We start from the raw sequence: 13,078 nt of genomic DNA on the forward strand, positions 1-13,078 counted from the left end.
AGGCAGGCAACCTCCTGCTGTGTGTGTGCTGCACCCCCCAGAGAACTTGTCCCTCCAAGACCAAGGGAGAATGTGGGGACGCCCAGGCAGTCCTCACCAGGGCTTGTGCCCCGCTCCGCTCGCACAGGGCTCTCCCTCTCTCCTGCTGCTTCTCCCAGGGCTCTTGGGATAGTCAGGCAGGCGGCATCCTGGGGCAACAGGCCTCGGGGGACAGGGGAGGGCCTTGGGGGAGAGCACCTCACCTCCTGCCCGGGCCTGGGCTGGTCTCAGACGACTCAGGGCTGGCTGTGTTGGTCGTCCTGTCTCCCTGGGAAGCTTCTCACCTCCCAAGGCCTCAGCACCCCCAGGTCCCTGGGCAATGGCTAGGCGGTCGCACTCAGCTCCTGTCTGCCAAGGCAGGCCCTCCGTGATGCCATGTCACTGGGACCAGGGCATCTGGTGACACCAGGGCTCACAAAGGGCCTCAGGACGACCACAGTTTGAAGGACTTCCATCTTTTGTGGAGTGAAACATCTCAGGTTATAGTGGGAAGATCTACTTGGGGGTGTGTTTCCCCATGAACCAAGGATTGTCCAGCCCTGCGAGGCGCCAGGATGCTCTAAATACAAGTGCCAAGAAGGTCTGTCTGTCTGTTCTACAGAGGGGTCATGGGTCAGGAGGTCAGAGGGCAGGGAGGGCCAGTGCAGGGGGTATCTGACTTCTGGGCTGCATGTGGAAGCTCCACGCCCTGACCTGGAGGAGCAGATACGCACAGGCAAGCCGGGTCTGGCTCAAGCCCCGGGCCTTCCCATGAACTGGGGGCCACCAATGCATTCACCTTCCAGCCTCCCCTTTTAGTGGATCATGAGAGTTAAAATTCTCTACTGATGAAGTGACTCTCCGTCGCCTCCTCTTGGACGGTGCCGGTGACCTCCCCGCTGAAGGACACAGGAGGTGATGCGCTGCCCCAGGCCCGCCACCAGGGGTGCACTGAGCAAGCGCCTCTAACCCTGAGGGAGCCGCTGGGGTGTCCAGGGCTGGGGGCAGGAGCACTGGGGTGCGGCTGGGTGCAGGGGGCGGTGTCCAGAGCTGACGGCAGCAGATGTGCCTTCCACACGGCCGTCTAGGTGGTAGCAGGAGGAGACCACAAACCAGCCGCCACAGCCGGAGCAGCATAGATAGGTCCGCCCTCAGGGGCACAGTAACCTCTGAGGGCTTCAACCAGGACGCACCCCAGAGTGCCTCAACTACAAAACGGGGCTGAGGATAGAACCCACCCTGTAGGTTGCTGTGGGATTAAGGACTTAAAATCTGCAAAACTGCCAAGACCGTGTCCTGTGCCTGATGCAGAGCCAACACCTGCTCTGTACTGTGGCTGTTGCCGTCATGACTCCTCGGGGGCCGGGCACTGTTTTCATATCACATTTATCTTTGTGATGCCCTGTGCCCTGGGCAGTGTGGCAGGAAGGTCATTTCTCACTGCGATGAAGTTAGTTTCCCCAGAACAATGTGTAAATAAATTAAGATACACTGGACATCCACTCTCTCCCCGCCCTGCCCCCGGGAAGGGAAACGCCGAGAGGTGGAGAGCGTGCTTCAGTCACCAGGTCTGGCACACAGATGAGGTCAGGAAAATGCTTGTGACAGAATGAAAACTTGTAAACAAATAAACAGGTGCAATGTGATGCCGATTTTGGAAACGAGCTGTATTTATCCATCTGTCTCCATACATAGCTCTTTATATATATATATAGAGAGAGAGAGAGAGAGAGAGAAATACATGAAAATTCTAACAGAGAGTCTAAAAGAGAGAACAAATTCAATGGTTTTTGTTAGTCCCCACAAGGAAGATGCATATTGGCTTTGAAGTGAAGGGGACAACATTGAAAGGCTGGAGGCAAGGAGGGTGAGCAGGGCGGTGAGCCGCCCATCCTGGCCCTGCCCCAGGGCGGTTCTGTGGGCCTCTCGCAGAGTAGGTGGAGGCCGGCAGAGAGTCAAGGACGAAACCAGGTCAGGCTGGGAGCCATCACCTGGGGCCATCAGCCAAGCCTGTGACAAAATGCCAGCAGTGAGCCGCATCAGTGTCCCCGAGGACCAGGGGCCTCTGAGCAGGGAGGCAAGAGGAGGGTTCCCCTGGCCAGCTTGGCATTCACATCCCCCAAAACTCCAAAACTGCCCAGCAGGTGTCCCATCCCGCCCCCCACCTGCTGGCCACTGCCCCCTGGCTGAGCGTCTGAGCACAGGCCGGGCAGCAGCAGCTTGGCCGTACCCTGGGCGGCTGCTGAAGGCCTCGAGCTGAACGCTCTGGTTTCCTTCTGGCTTCCAAGCGTGCCATGTCCCCGGCAGTAAGTGCTCGGCCCCTACTGCGCGAGAACAGGTGCCCTCAGGGCTGAGTGCTCTTGCTCGGTGTCCACGCCTGCTCCACCCCACCTCGCCCCCGGGACTGGTGCATTTCTCTGGCAAGAGAGGGCTGTGCCTGCTCCATGGAAGCCTCGGCAAGGGCAGAGGTGCACGCCTGCGATGGAGGCTTGACATTTTCCTGGTGTGTCCCCTCCCACAAGACCCTCTGGCTTCCAGGGCCACCCCTGCCGGCAGCTCAGGGACTGGGCATGTGGCTAGGAGACCGGAGCCAAAACCACCACATCTGCAGGCCAAGCCTCTCCAGTTACCCCCAGGCCTGCCCTAGACTGGTTCCCCAGCAGACAGCCCCAGGCCACATGGAACAGAGCTACCTCAAACCTTGAGGTTCAGAGGCTTAATGAAAAGACTCATGCATCTTAACTGCTGAAAGGCTGCAACCAAGGTAGCCATGCTGTGCACACGTGGGGCCTCCCTGCTTCCTAGGCCCTAAGAGGCCAGCAGCCACTCACCATGACAAGGGATGAACGACAGACGAATGGACAGCAGGCCACCCAGGCCCTGTCTCCCTCCTGGCCTGCAGCTGAGCATGGTCACAGAGGAACCAGCAAAGCCAGTCTGGCAGTGCTGCTCTGTGTGGTAGTACCCCTGGGCCCCAGACATGGAGGTCTACTCCTCCCTCCTGGCCAAGCAAGGGGCAGCACAGCTGTCTCTGCAGAAGCTTCCTGGGTGCCGTTCTAGTTGGTGACAGCAGTTCGAATTTGGGCAGGGATAGGGCCTGCCTGTTTGGGGGCTGGGACACAGATGTTCCACATCTCCTTTCCAGGGGGACAAGCAGCGGCCCCTGTGCCTAGGGTGGCTGAGGTCCTCCGTGCGTCTGTGATCTGGTCCTGTGACAGCAAGGCTGCAGCCCCATACACCCGGCCAGGGAAGCCAGTTTCCATGCTTGCAACTCAGCACGCATTTTCCAGCTGCTCTGAGGCTCCCTGTTCCCAGACGGACAGCATTGGAGCAGAGGAACCGTGGTGCCCAACCCACCTGCACACAAGATGGGCACCTGAGAGGTTCATCTGTCTGACCCCTCTGACCTCCGGGCCCAGATATTCCTCACCCTCAGATGCTGCGTGTCACCAGACCACGTGGTCCTGTATGCTTGTGTGTGTGCATGCACGTGTGTATATATATGTGGGTGTGACTGCCCACACGTGTGCTCTGTGTGCAAGTGTATATGCGCCCACATATAACACATGTGTGCATGTGTGCCCGTGTCCATGTGCACGTGTGTGTGCGTGCATGGTGTGTAGATGTATGTATCCATGCACAATGCACACTATGTGTACATGTACACATGCATGTGTGAGTGTGCATGTACACATGCTTGTGCACTCAAGCATGCATGTGTGTGTATAAGAGTGAGCAAGGTGTGTGTGCTGCCTTCTCAGCATTTGGTTGGGCCACATGAAATGAAAAATATTTGCTCACTTGGCCTGTGGTGGTTTGAACAAACACAGTCTGAACCCCTTGTCAAGCTTCCTTTGTATGATCCTCTGCCCCTGCCCCTTGTCCCCGCAAGCAGCATCTCCGGAGCCTTGATGCCCAAGGCAGGGGCCCTTGTGAGGCACGGGCCCTGGGACCTCCACGTCCAGCTGCAAGAATGGCTTAGTTCTGGGCCTGCTCACATCTTGGCCTCGGGGAGCACGCCAGCCTCCCTCCAGGCTGCTCTCACTGGGGCCAAGTTTGCAGGCCATCTCTGAGAGTAGAGCCTGCCCCCAGACCCCAAGGGATCTGACTTTGCTTCCGGGTGTTCCTAGGATCTGAAGGGTAGGGCTGGGTGATCACAGCTGCCATCGTGCACACGTGATTTGGGAGGCACAGCCACCTGTCCCTGAGCTCACACCCCGTCCCTCCATCACGTTTCAGAGAATTGTCAAGCGGGACCAGAGAAGGAGAACACCTTCTGTTCACACTTTATTGTGTCTTTTTAAAAGATGGCATCATGGCTTAGCCAGCAGATCAGTGGTTCACACCTGGGTGGTCATCAATGCCCTGAAAGGGTTTGAATGCTGTTTCTCAGGGCTGCCTGTGGCATCCCCAACCCCATCCCTTCGTCCCTCCATCGCAGGTCTCTGCAGGACTGAGAGGGCTGGGAGGTCAGGAGAGCAGCCCCCTCTATTCTCCCTCCTGCAGAGGTAGGCCTCCACCCAGTCCCGGTGCAAACTACCTTGTCCCAGGCTGCTACACGCTCTCCTTCGCCTTCCTTCTGGTGGAGTACGGGATGCAGCACACCCAGCTGGTCTTGGTCCTAGAGGCCGAGAGGAGGCCACAGCAGATGAGAGCCAGGCATCCCCCCACCCCTGAGTTCAGAGCCTGGGCCACAGGCAGCACCCCTCCCCACAGGTGCATGCCCCTATCCGGCCCAGCTTCCTGCACACACCAGCAGACTCCCGTGCAGAGCTGGGCTTGCCTTCCCACCAGCTGTCCAAGCTTTCTCCAGCCCTCCCAGGGCCTTCATCCTCTGCGCTGGGAGGCCTAACCGGAGGGGCTCCTTGACCATGAGAGACCTCATAGACCAGCCAAACCAGAACGCTCCCCTCGGCCCCAGAGACAGGCCATCTCCAGGTTTCCCCACACCAAGCCCTGTCCATTCTCAGAAGACCATGGCCTCTGCTTTTCCCTCTGGGGTGTGCTCCGGGGTGTCCACTTCCAATCATAGCTGCCTCTGGGATAAGTCAGCTGTCCTCCTTCCCTTTGCAGGGACCCCACAGTGACTGTGAACAGAGCTGGACAGAAAGCCTCAGCTCTGCAGAAAACCAAGATGGTAGGACAGCAGAGCAGCAGGACAGACTGCCCACCTACCCCCAGTCCCCTACCCACTGGCCAAGCGGCCGCCTACAGCCAAGGCCCGGTTCTGTGGCCCGTGGCCAGCGGGCTCTCTTGGGCAGCAGAAGCATCGGGTGGGCTGCCAAGACCATGGGGCCAGGTGGGCGGACTCGGGACTGTCCGGTCCCAGGGGCAGAAAACAAAGCCACCATGCTGCTTCCAGTGCGGCTGAATCCACAACCACATCCACTCAGAAGCAATGGGGAACATCAGGATCTGCTTAGGAAAGACCCACCCACTCTCAGCCTAGATTTGGGAGTGAGGTAGGGATCCCAACATCTTAGCTGATACAGGCGAGACCCCCTGTGCGAGTAGCAATGGGCAGGACACGGGCCATGTGCACGGACACGGGGTGACACTGCCTCACGGAAGCTCTCCCATCTACAGGTCTGGGGGAAGGTGGTGGTAGTAATGACACCGTCAAGGCCCCAAGCAGCCGACGTGGAGCCCCTACTCGAGTGGGCGCTGTGTGCGTCCGGGCTCCAGCCCACGAGCTCCTGTGTGACCCTCAAGCTGTGAGCGGGAGTCTGGGTGACCTAGAAGCGGGTGAGTTCCAGTTATTTAAAAGGACTGTGTGTCAGTTTTACCAAGTAATTTATTTTGTATCTAAATATCTCTATTAGAGACATTTTTCTTTTAAAAAATGTTGAAGCAAATGAGCCCAGATATTAAAATAGCTGTTAATTCCAAGAAGTGGGAAACTGGGTTAACTGTGATTTCCTTCTTACTGTTTCTCTACATTGTTTAAAATAAAAACAGATCCGCAGGCCCTTGGATGATATAGTGGCCTGCTCCCAGCACCCCTTATGGCCTCAGGACTTCGTAGGCCTAGGCTGGCCCTGCCCAGTGTCCACCCTAAGTGGGTCTAGGCAGTCAGGACAAATGTGCCTCCCACCCCAGCCCTCGGGCCTGGCCCCCTCTGCAGACACTCTGGCCGATGGTGTGCCCCCCGTCCCCCAGCAAAACCCCAAACTGACCAGCTAGAACCTTCCACACGGCAACACTTTCCTCTCACCTCCTCGGCCTCCTCCCACCTCTCTCACCTCATAGTATGGCTGATCTGTTGGCTGATGGGATGGGGAGAAAGGGTCTGGCTGTGGGGTGAGGGGCACTCAAGGTAAGGGTTGTCCCTGAGTCCCACTGCTCGCCTGTCAGCCCTCCAGGCCAGTCAATGCCTGGTCTCTGCACACATGGGAGAGGAAGGCAAGCAAGTAGCGGGTTCTGCCCTTCCCCCAGGAGGCACAACGGACCCAGCAGACACCGTGGTGCAGGAGAACCCCCATCTCTCCATGTAGAAACCCACAAGCATCACTCACTCGTCTTCTGACAAATCCCCCACATCCATCTGGGACCGTTTCTCTTCTCTCACGGCACCTGTGACTACCTGTGGCGAGTGGCAGAAGCAGTTTAGGGAACAAGTGGAGGGAATCAACTCATCCACCACAGCCACCAAGGCCAGGCCTGCTAGACCTGCTCAAGGATCAGATGGGGGCATGGAGACAGCACCGGCACTGAGCATCTTCCCATGAGTTGGGGCACTGTCAAGGGAAAGTTTCCCCCAAAAGTAAGGGTGAGGGCACCTGTGTGGTTCAGTCAGGTGAGTGTCCGACTCTTGATTTCAGCTCAGGTCAAGATCTCAGCATCGTGAGATCAAGCCCTGAGTTTGGGCTTACACGCTCGGCATGGAATGTGCTTAAGATTTTCCCTCCCTTCCTCTGCCTTTTCCCCTGCCCCACTCTCTATGTCTCTCTCTCAAAAGAAAAGAAAGAAAGAGATGAGAGAGAGAGAGAGAGAGAGAGAGAGAAAGAAAGAAAGAAAGAAAGAAAGAAGAAAGAAAGAAAGAAAGAAAAAAGAAAGAAAGAAGAAAGAAAGAAAGAAAGAAAGAAAGAAAGAAAGAAAGAAAGAAAGAAAGAAAGAAAGAAAGAAAGAAAGTCGTAAGTTACTTTCTAATTAGGAGACCCCCGACCAAGGAACTATGCCTTTGATGTGCATCACTGTGACCTCCAGACTATAATCCAACTCTGCCACTGGATGACCCTCCTTGAGTCCTTAGAACCTGTGGTGCTCCCAAGAGAGTCTTGTGAGGGGCTAATAGCATGTTCACTGTACCACATGTTCTGAGGGCAAAGAGCGAGGAGGCACAATCTGGAAAAGAACAATCCCACGCAAGAACTTAAATTTCCAAGATAGAACTTCAAAATACTTCCAGAGTGGCTGCCCACAACATCTGAGAAACGGAGGACATCCTAGGACATTTGTGTTGGATGGTCCAGATAGGCCATTGGTCAACAGCTTCGTTTTACAGAAAATGATGCTGTGACAATGATGATGGTGATGGTGGTGGTAGTAATGGTAGTGATGGTGATGGTGGTGATGGTGATGATGGTGATGGTGATGGTAGTGGTGATAGCAGTGTTGGTGGTGATGGCAGTGATAGTGGTGGTGGTGGTGGCAATGATGATGGTGGTAGTGGTGAGGATGGTGGTGATGGTGATGATGGTAGTGGTGATGGTGCTGAGGTGGTAATGGCAGTGATGGTGGTGGTGGCAGTGGTGCCAATGATGATAGTTATGGTGATGATGGTGATGGTGGGGATGATAGTGATGGTGGTGGTGATAATACCTGATGCTGAGGCTTTCTGGGTATAAGCACCATGCGGAGCTTTCCAGTTCAACCCTGGGGATGTGGGTACTAACTACTAAGATCCCCACTGTATGGATAAAACTGAGGCAGTGAGAGGTAGAGTGACTTGAGTATTTAGTGGCAGAGCCAGATGTGGACACCCAGTCTCTGACTCCCAAGCCTTTATACCACCCCAGTATGATCCCCGAAGAGGTTCTCAGGGCCCATGGGCACCATGAAGGTTGACCCTGGCCCTAGAGTCTCTGATGATGCCAGAATGCATGCAGGTTGGAAGATAAGGAGGAGGCAAGGTGGCTTTTGAGTTCCCAGGCCAGTCGTCAGCATCCCAGAGTCCTCCTGGCACTGCCAGCCTGCCTCTGCCTCAGCCTCCACGACATGCATGTGGGACAGGTTCCCTGGACAAGCTCCATGGGCCCTGAGCACCAGCATTCCTGGCAGGTGGTCTGAGGGCTTTTACCTCCTCGGCACGGTCTCCCAGATCAATCTCCACAAACTCAGATGGTTTCTGTGAATGGAAACCAGAGAGGTGTGGATGGCGTTCCAGGGTGGGCTGGAGAGGAGAGGAGGCTCCTGGGAGGGGCAGTGGGCTCTGGGCCCTGGGGCAGCTGAGCTCTGCATGATTAGCACTGGGACCACCAGATGATGGCGGAGCTCAGTGAGGGATCCTGGGGAGCTGGGCAGTGTGGATGGTGAGGTGACCGTGGCCAGCTCTGGTCTCCCACCTCTCCCGACATTCTGTCAGGTCTCTGAGGCCCCAGGTGTCCCCTGGCTTCGCCCTAAGAGAAGCAGGGCCTGCAGGTCACAGGGCAATGCCCAGCGCTGGCCCACACCGGTACACTGCCCACGAAGCTCCTGGGCCCCCTGGGGCCTGCACTAGTGAGGAGTGGGGGCCTCAAGTGGCTCCAGGTGTTGCTGCCCCAGCGTCTCTAACCAGCCCAGGAGGGGTTTCCAATGGAAGCACTTCAGTTAGTGCGGAAGGTATTTGGGGATGAACCCTGGGAATCCCATTAGGGACCATCAGTTGTAGGTGCTGGTAAAACAGGTCCAGCCCCTTCTCTGTTCCTTCCCATGCAGACTTGGAAGAGAATGAGAGCCTCCTTCCCTTGGAAAGTGCCTGGTGAGAATTCGTACCCCAGCTACAGGTGGGTCCCTGGCCACCTCCTGTCATATGCCTTTGGCAACTGCACTGTTTGGGATACTGGGGTTAGGATGCACAGCATCAGCTGGGAGCGCAGAGCTTGACCCAAAGGCTTTTGAGCTATGGCAGCGCCAGGTCCAGCCTGTGGCATGGCCCTACCAAGAGGCCCTGAGGCCACATCTGCACACCCTGCTTGTGCTCACATGGGAACATGCCTGAACGGACCTCCCGGTTACCAAAGTCAAAGGCCCTTGCCTCTTTTCCTGGAGGCTCATCCAGCTTGACGGACTCTGGTTCCTGTTCCTGGGGAAGAAACCAAACAGGTAAATAACAGCGGGACCCGAGAACGATGGACATGCGCGCCCATACAGGTGTGCCCAGCCAGTGCTCCCACTCTTGCCACTGGCCTCTGGGCGGCAGCCCTTCCCTTCTGGCTCCGTCCTTCCTCCATCAGGGTCCAACTTCTCGAGGGCATCCTGATTCTTTTCCTGCTTGTCCTCCTCTGGGTCTGCCTGACTGTGGGAGGAGCAGGGGCAGTGGATCAGGATGGGTACCGAGGAGACGCAGCTTCGAGCTGGTCCTTCCTGCCCCTGGGCGTTGGGAGAGCTCTGGGATGTGCCTTCACGGAAGCTGGGTGTGGAAGCCTTCCTCCTGCCCGGGGTTGGCGTGGGGGAGGGACTCTGGGGGAAGAGGCAGTGCTACTTGAGGATGGTTCTCGGCAATGATGGTAGTGCCAGGGGCCTGTCCACCAATGGTGCTGCACATCCAGAACTTCCCCAACAAACTAGACCTCTGCGTGCCCAGGGGTCTGGAGAGCTGAGTGCAAACATTTGCCAAGACAGGCATCAGCTCTGGGACTCTAGGCCATGGCCAGCTGCAGGCCTGCCTGGGGGAGCAGGAGTAGGGGCTGGGGAGGGGGTGGCTGGCAGCCCTGGGAAATCCTCCCCTCGGAGCCTTCACGGTCTTCTCAGGACCCCTGTGCCACCCTCATGTCTCTGGAAACCACCTCTGCTGGATACAGACCACTCACCAGCTGGCATCTTCAATGTCACTTCGTAGGTCCCTTCCCTGGTCCTCAGACTCTGGGGAGGAAGGAGCGGCAGTTGTCAGCTCCCATCCCTGGACCCTCTGGCCTGGCCCCATGAGGATGGGGCCCAGATTGGGGGAGTCCCCTCAGCTGCTGCACTTGTCCCTGCCAGTGCCTTGGTCCCCCCTTGTCCAGCCCGACACACATAGTCCAGCTGACTGGGAAATCACAAAGCGGAAGCTGGGTGTGGAAGGCTGGGGAGGCGCCTCTGAACACCGCAATACCGCAGAGAAGATGTCCTTACAGAAGTGGGTGCGTCTATTCGGCTCCCAGGCCTTAGGGCTGGGGCACCTGCTGACACGGGAGGCAATGACCAGCTTGGGTTGGTACCTGCACGCGACTCCTGCTTCTCTGCAGGAGTCCCTGACACCATCCCTGCCCTGGGCCTGGTCTCATGGGGAGCCCCGCCCCACGGAAGTCGACCTGCCTCAGCAGGAGATTCGCCTCAGACAGGCCTCCGGGGAGGGCGGGGGTTACGTGCACTCCTCTCGGGCTCATCGGAGTTCCCTGCGGGGAAGACCTGGGGTTGTCAGCCCTGCTCCTGTTGGCTGCACCTGCACAACCTCAGCGACACTGGCTCCTCTGTGCAGACACCACCACTCTAGAGCCAGAGCCTCACAGGCAATGGGCAGGGGTCCAAGGGAGCAGGGGTGCAGGGGTGCTGCTCTCACGTCTTCAGAGAGCATTCCGGAGCTCGGCAGCTCTGGAGCCGTCTCCACCTCAGAGAACAGGACCCGAGTGACTCGGAAGCTGTGGTTTTCTAGTAGGGATTTTACAATTGACTTCTTGTGGAAAATCTTGATCTGCCCCTACCCGTGGGTATGTGTGTCCTCATATTTTAGAGGACACAGGCTCATCCCTGAACCTGCTCCATCCTATAATATGTATCTGGCAAAAAGGAAAGAATCAGTAAAAAGAGAGACATGATATGTTTTCTGCAGTGCATCTTCTTCCTGACAGAAGCAGGTTTCGGCCCTTTCCCTCCCCTAAGGGGCTGCTGCGGCTATCAGGGTGGTAGGCTGGGGGCTGAAATGCGCTCTGCTGAGCCCAGTGAGGTCCAAGAACAGAGATGTGAATGTCCCCAAATGCTCACAGATTCTTTTTTGGCCGCGAGATGCCCCCTTGGGTATCGGCAGGCTGAGGGTGCAGGCTGGGGCCAGGGTGCAGGCGCCCAGAGGCAGCACCACACCGCCTTGCTGCTTGGCCACCAGCTGAAGCTTTCAGCAGGTCCCTCTCGCCCACCCCTCTCAGGAGCAGGCCCCCCCACACCTGCCTGGGAACTGCAGTGGGTAGGTGCACGGGCAGTGGGGTGAGGGCGAGGGTGCCCTTGAGGGCAGGGGCACAGAGCAGGCCCGAGTACCAAGGTCCGGGAGGGTGTCAAGGATGTAGCAGCCCGTGCTCCAGTGGGTCCCCTGGTGGATCCCGTGCAGGTGGCCAGGGTGGGGAGGCGGGCTCAGGGTGCAGCCGCCCAGGGTTGGGGCACTCAGCACATGGACTTCTGCTGTTCCCTCCCAGACCGGGCTCATCCTGAGGCCAGCTCACTCTGGCCGCCCCCAGGCCCAGTCCCTTGACTTAGGTGGCCCGTGTCCTGTGTCCACTGCATCCTGGTGCCAGGGGTTCAGGCAGCAGAGGTCCCTTCGCCCCTGCTCCCTACGCTGTGGGCATCCCATCAGTGAGCCTCCTGTTCTTGGTGTGTGGGCTCTGGGGAGGCGACATTGGCTCCTCTGTGCAGACACCACCACTCCAAATGGTGACACTGGGGCCACCAGGTGTATGTGGCAGGATGGTGCCACAGAGAAGTCTCTGCCCGGCCTCTTGTTTGGGGGAAATGCAGCACTGGTAGGAATAGCCGGGAACGGTGGGGCCCAGACGGTGCTCTGTGGCTGCCCCGCGGCGGCATCTCAGACACCCTCGCGTCCATTCGCAGTATTTCCCACATAGACTTAGGCCGACTTCTTCTTTGGGAAACTTTGCTCCTCTTGCTGCGAAAGGCTCAGGTGCCCAGAGTTTGCTGGGACGGTGGTGCCGAGAGCCTTGCAGTGACCCGTGTGGCCCACCAGCCGGCACCTCCTTTCCCCTACCCGCTGGAACATCTCTGCATGTTTACACTAACGGAACAACACTCTTATGCCACCGCCTCTCAAAATCGTCCCTAGGGCATGAACAGCGAACCGCATTTCCTACTGCTTCATTGCTGTGGCGTCCCGACACCCTCACAAAGGGCCACTCACCAGGTGGGCCTTCCCAGCAGAGCCAGAGCTGCCAAGAGCCTGGCACAGGACTGAAGTGGTCACCTTCATCTGTCAGCCAGGCCAGGGTCCGGCTCTTCCTGGGAGAGCACCCTGCACCCAGCCCCAGTTCCATGTCCCAGAATATCCTAGGTGGCACGTACAGCCAAGTGTACGTTAGCTCACCTGTGTCCCGTGTCCTGGGTCCACTACCCCTGGGCCCACCGCTGACCCTGCCTGGCAGGTTACCCGTGCAGGACTGACCAGAGACACTTCACGTGGCCACGGCCTTCTGGATGCACAGCCCCCCTCGCCTGCTGCCTGCTGACCCCAGGGTCAAGCATGCTCTGCCCAGGCCTTAGGATCTCAGCAGGGACGAGGGCGTGGGCAGGCAGGAGAGAGGGACGCTGCTGGGGCCTACCCAGCTCCTTGGATGGCTTCTTGATGCAGCTCGGAGGGTCCCCCTTCTGATGCAGGCCACCCACACTCCGGCTCCTCTGGAGCTCAGCTATCTCGCTGGCTGCCTTGAGGTGTCCGGGGGCCACCCCTGGTGGAGGGGCCCCGGGGCCTGGCCGGTGCCTCCTATGTGCGGCTGCGTCTTTCTCCATCCTCCTCCCCTCCATCAGGCTTCAGGAATGAAGAGGGACGTGGGCTCCCGAGCGCGCCCTCAGACAGAGAGCATGGCTTCCCACCTCTGTCCCACCAGCAGCCCTGTGTGGCCGGGGCCCCTGTTGCCAAGCGGCCCCTATGACATCACCACAAAGT

The 13,078-nt window shown here is 58.0% G+C and overlaps 1 protein-coding gene across 7 annotated transcripts; it reads right to left on the minus strand.

Annotated features, from left to right (window-relative positions):
* Window positions 1-4,292: 4,292 nt before the first annotated feature.
* C22H13orf46 (chromosome 22 C13orf46 homolog) lies at window positions 4,293-13,053 on the minus strand. 7 transcript variants are annotated; one of them, XM_049099215.1, is made up of 9 exons: window positions 12,578-12,704; window positions 12,317-12,462; window positions 10,029-10,080; window positions 9,406-9,514; window positions 9,254-9,295; window positions 8,318-8,365; window positions 6,534-6,601; window positions 4,559-4,639; window positions 4,293-4,383 (listed from the first exon to the last, which is right to left on the minus strand). In XM_049099215.1, exons 1-8 carry the CDS (start codon window positions 12,655-12,657, stop codon window positions 4,573-4,575), a joined length of 612 nt encoding a protein of 203 aa, XP_048955172.1. In that variant the 5' UTR covers window positions 12,658-12,704; the 3' UTR covers window positions 4,293-4,383; window positions 4,559-4,572. The 7 variants fall into 7 exon arrangements, with proteins under 7 accessions (XP_048955172.1, XP_048955171.1, XP_048955170.1 ...); XM_049099214.1 differs by having other exon boundaries at window positions 4,556-4,639; window positions 9,254-9,301; window positions 12,578-12,688; XM_049099213.1 differs by having other exon boundaries at window positions 9,254-9,301; window positions 12,578-12,672.
* Between the last annotated feature and the right edge of the window lie 25 nt (window positions 13,054-13,078).

The sequence above is a fragment of the Canis lupus genome, chromosome 22 (assembly GCF_003254725.2).
Source record: "Canis lupus dingo isolate Sandy chromosome 22, ASM325472v2, whole genome shotgun sequence".
Classification (NCBI taxonomy): domain Eukaryota; kingdom Metazoa; phylum Chordata; class Mammalia; order Carnivora; family Canidae; genus Canis; species Canis lupus.

Coding starts and splice junctions, on each gene's coding strand:
- C22H13orf46 (XM_049099214.1), bottom strand. CDS start 12,657: ATGCTTGACCCTGGGGTCAGCAGGCAGCAGGCGAGGGGGGCTGTGCAT. Junction 9,302..9,405: donor GGAAGGGCTGCCGCCCAGAG/GCCAGTGGCAAG, acceptor TTTCTTCCCCAG/GAACAGGAACCAGAGTCCGT. Junction 6,602..8,317: donor TGGGAGACCGTGCCGAGGAG/GTAAAAGCCCTC, acceptor CACTCGCCACAG/GTAGTCACAGGTGCCGTGAG.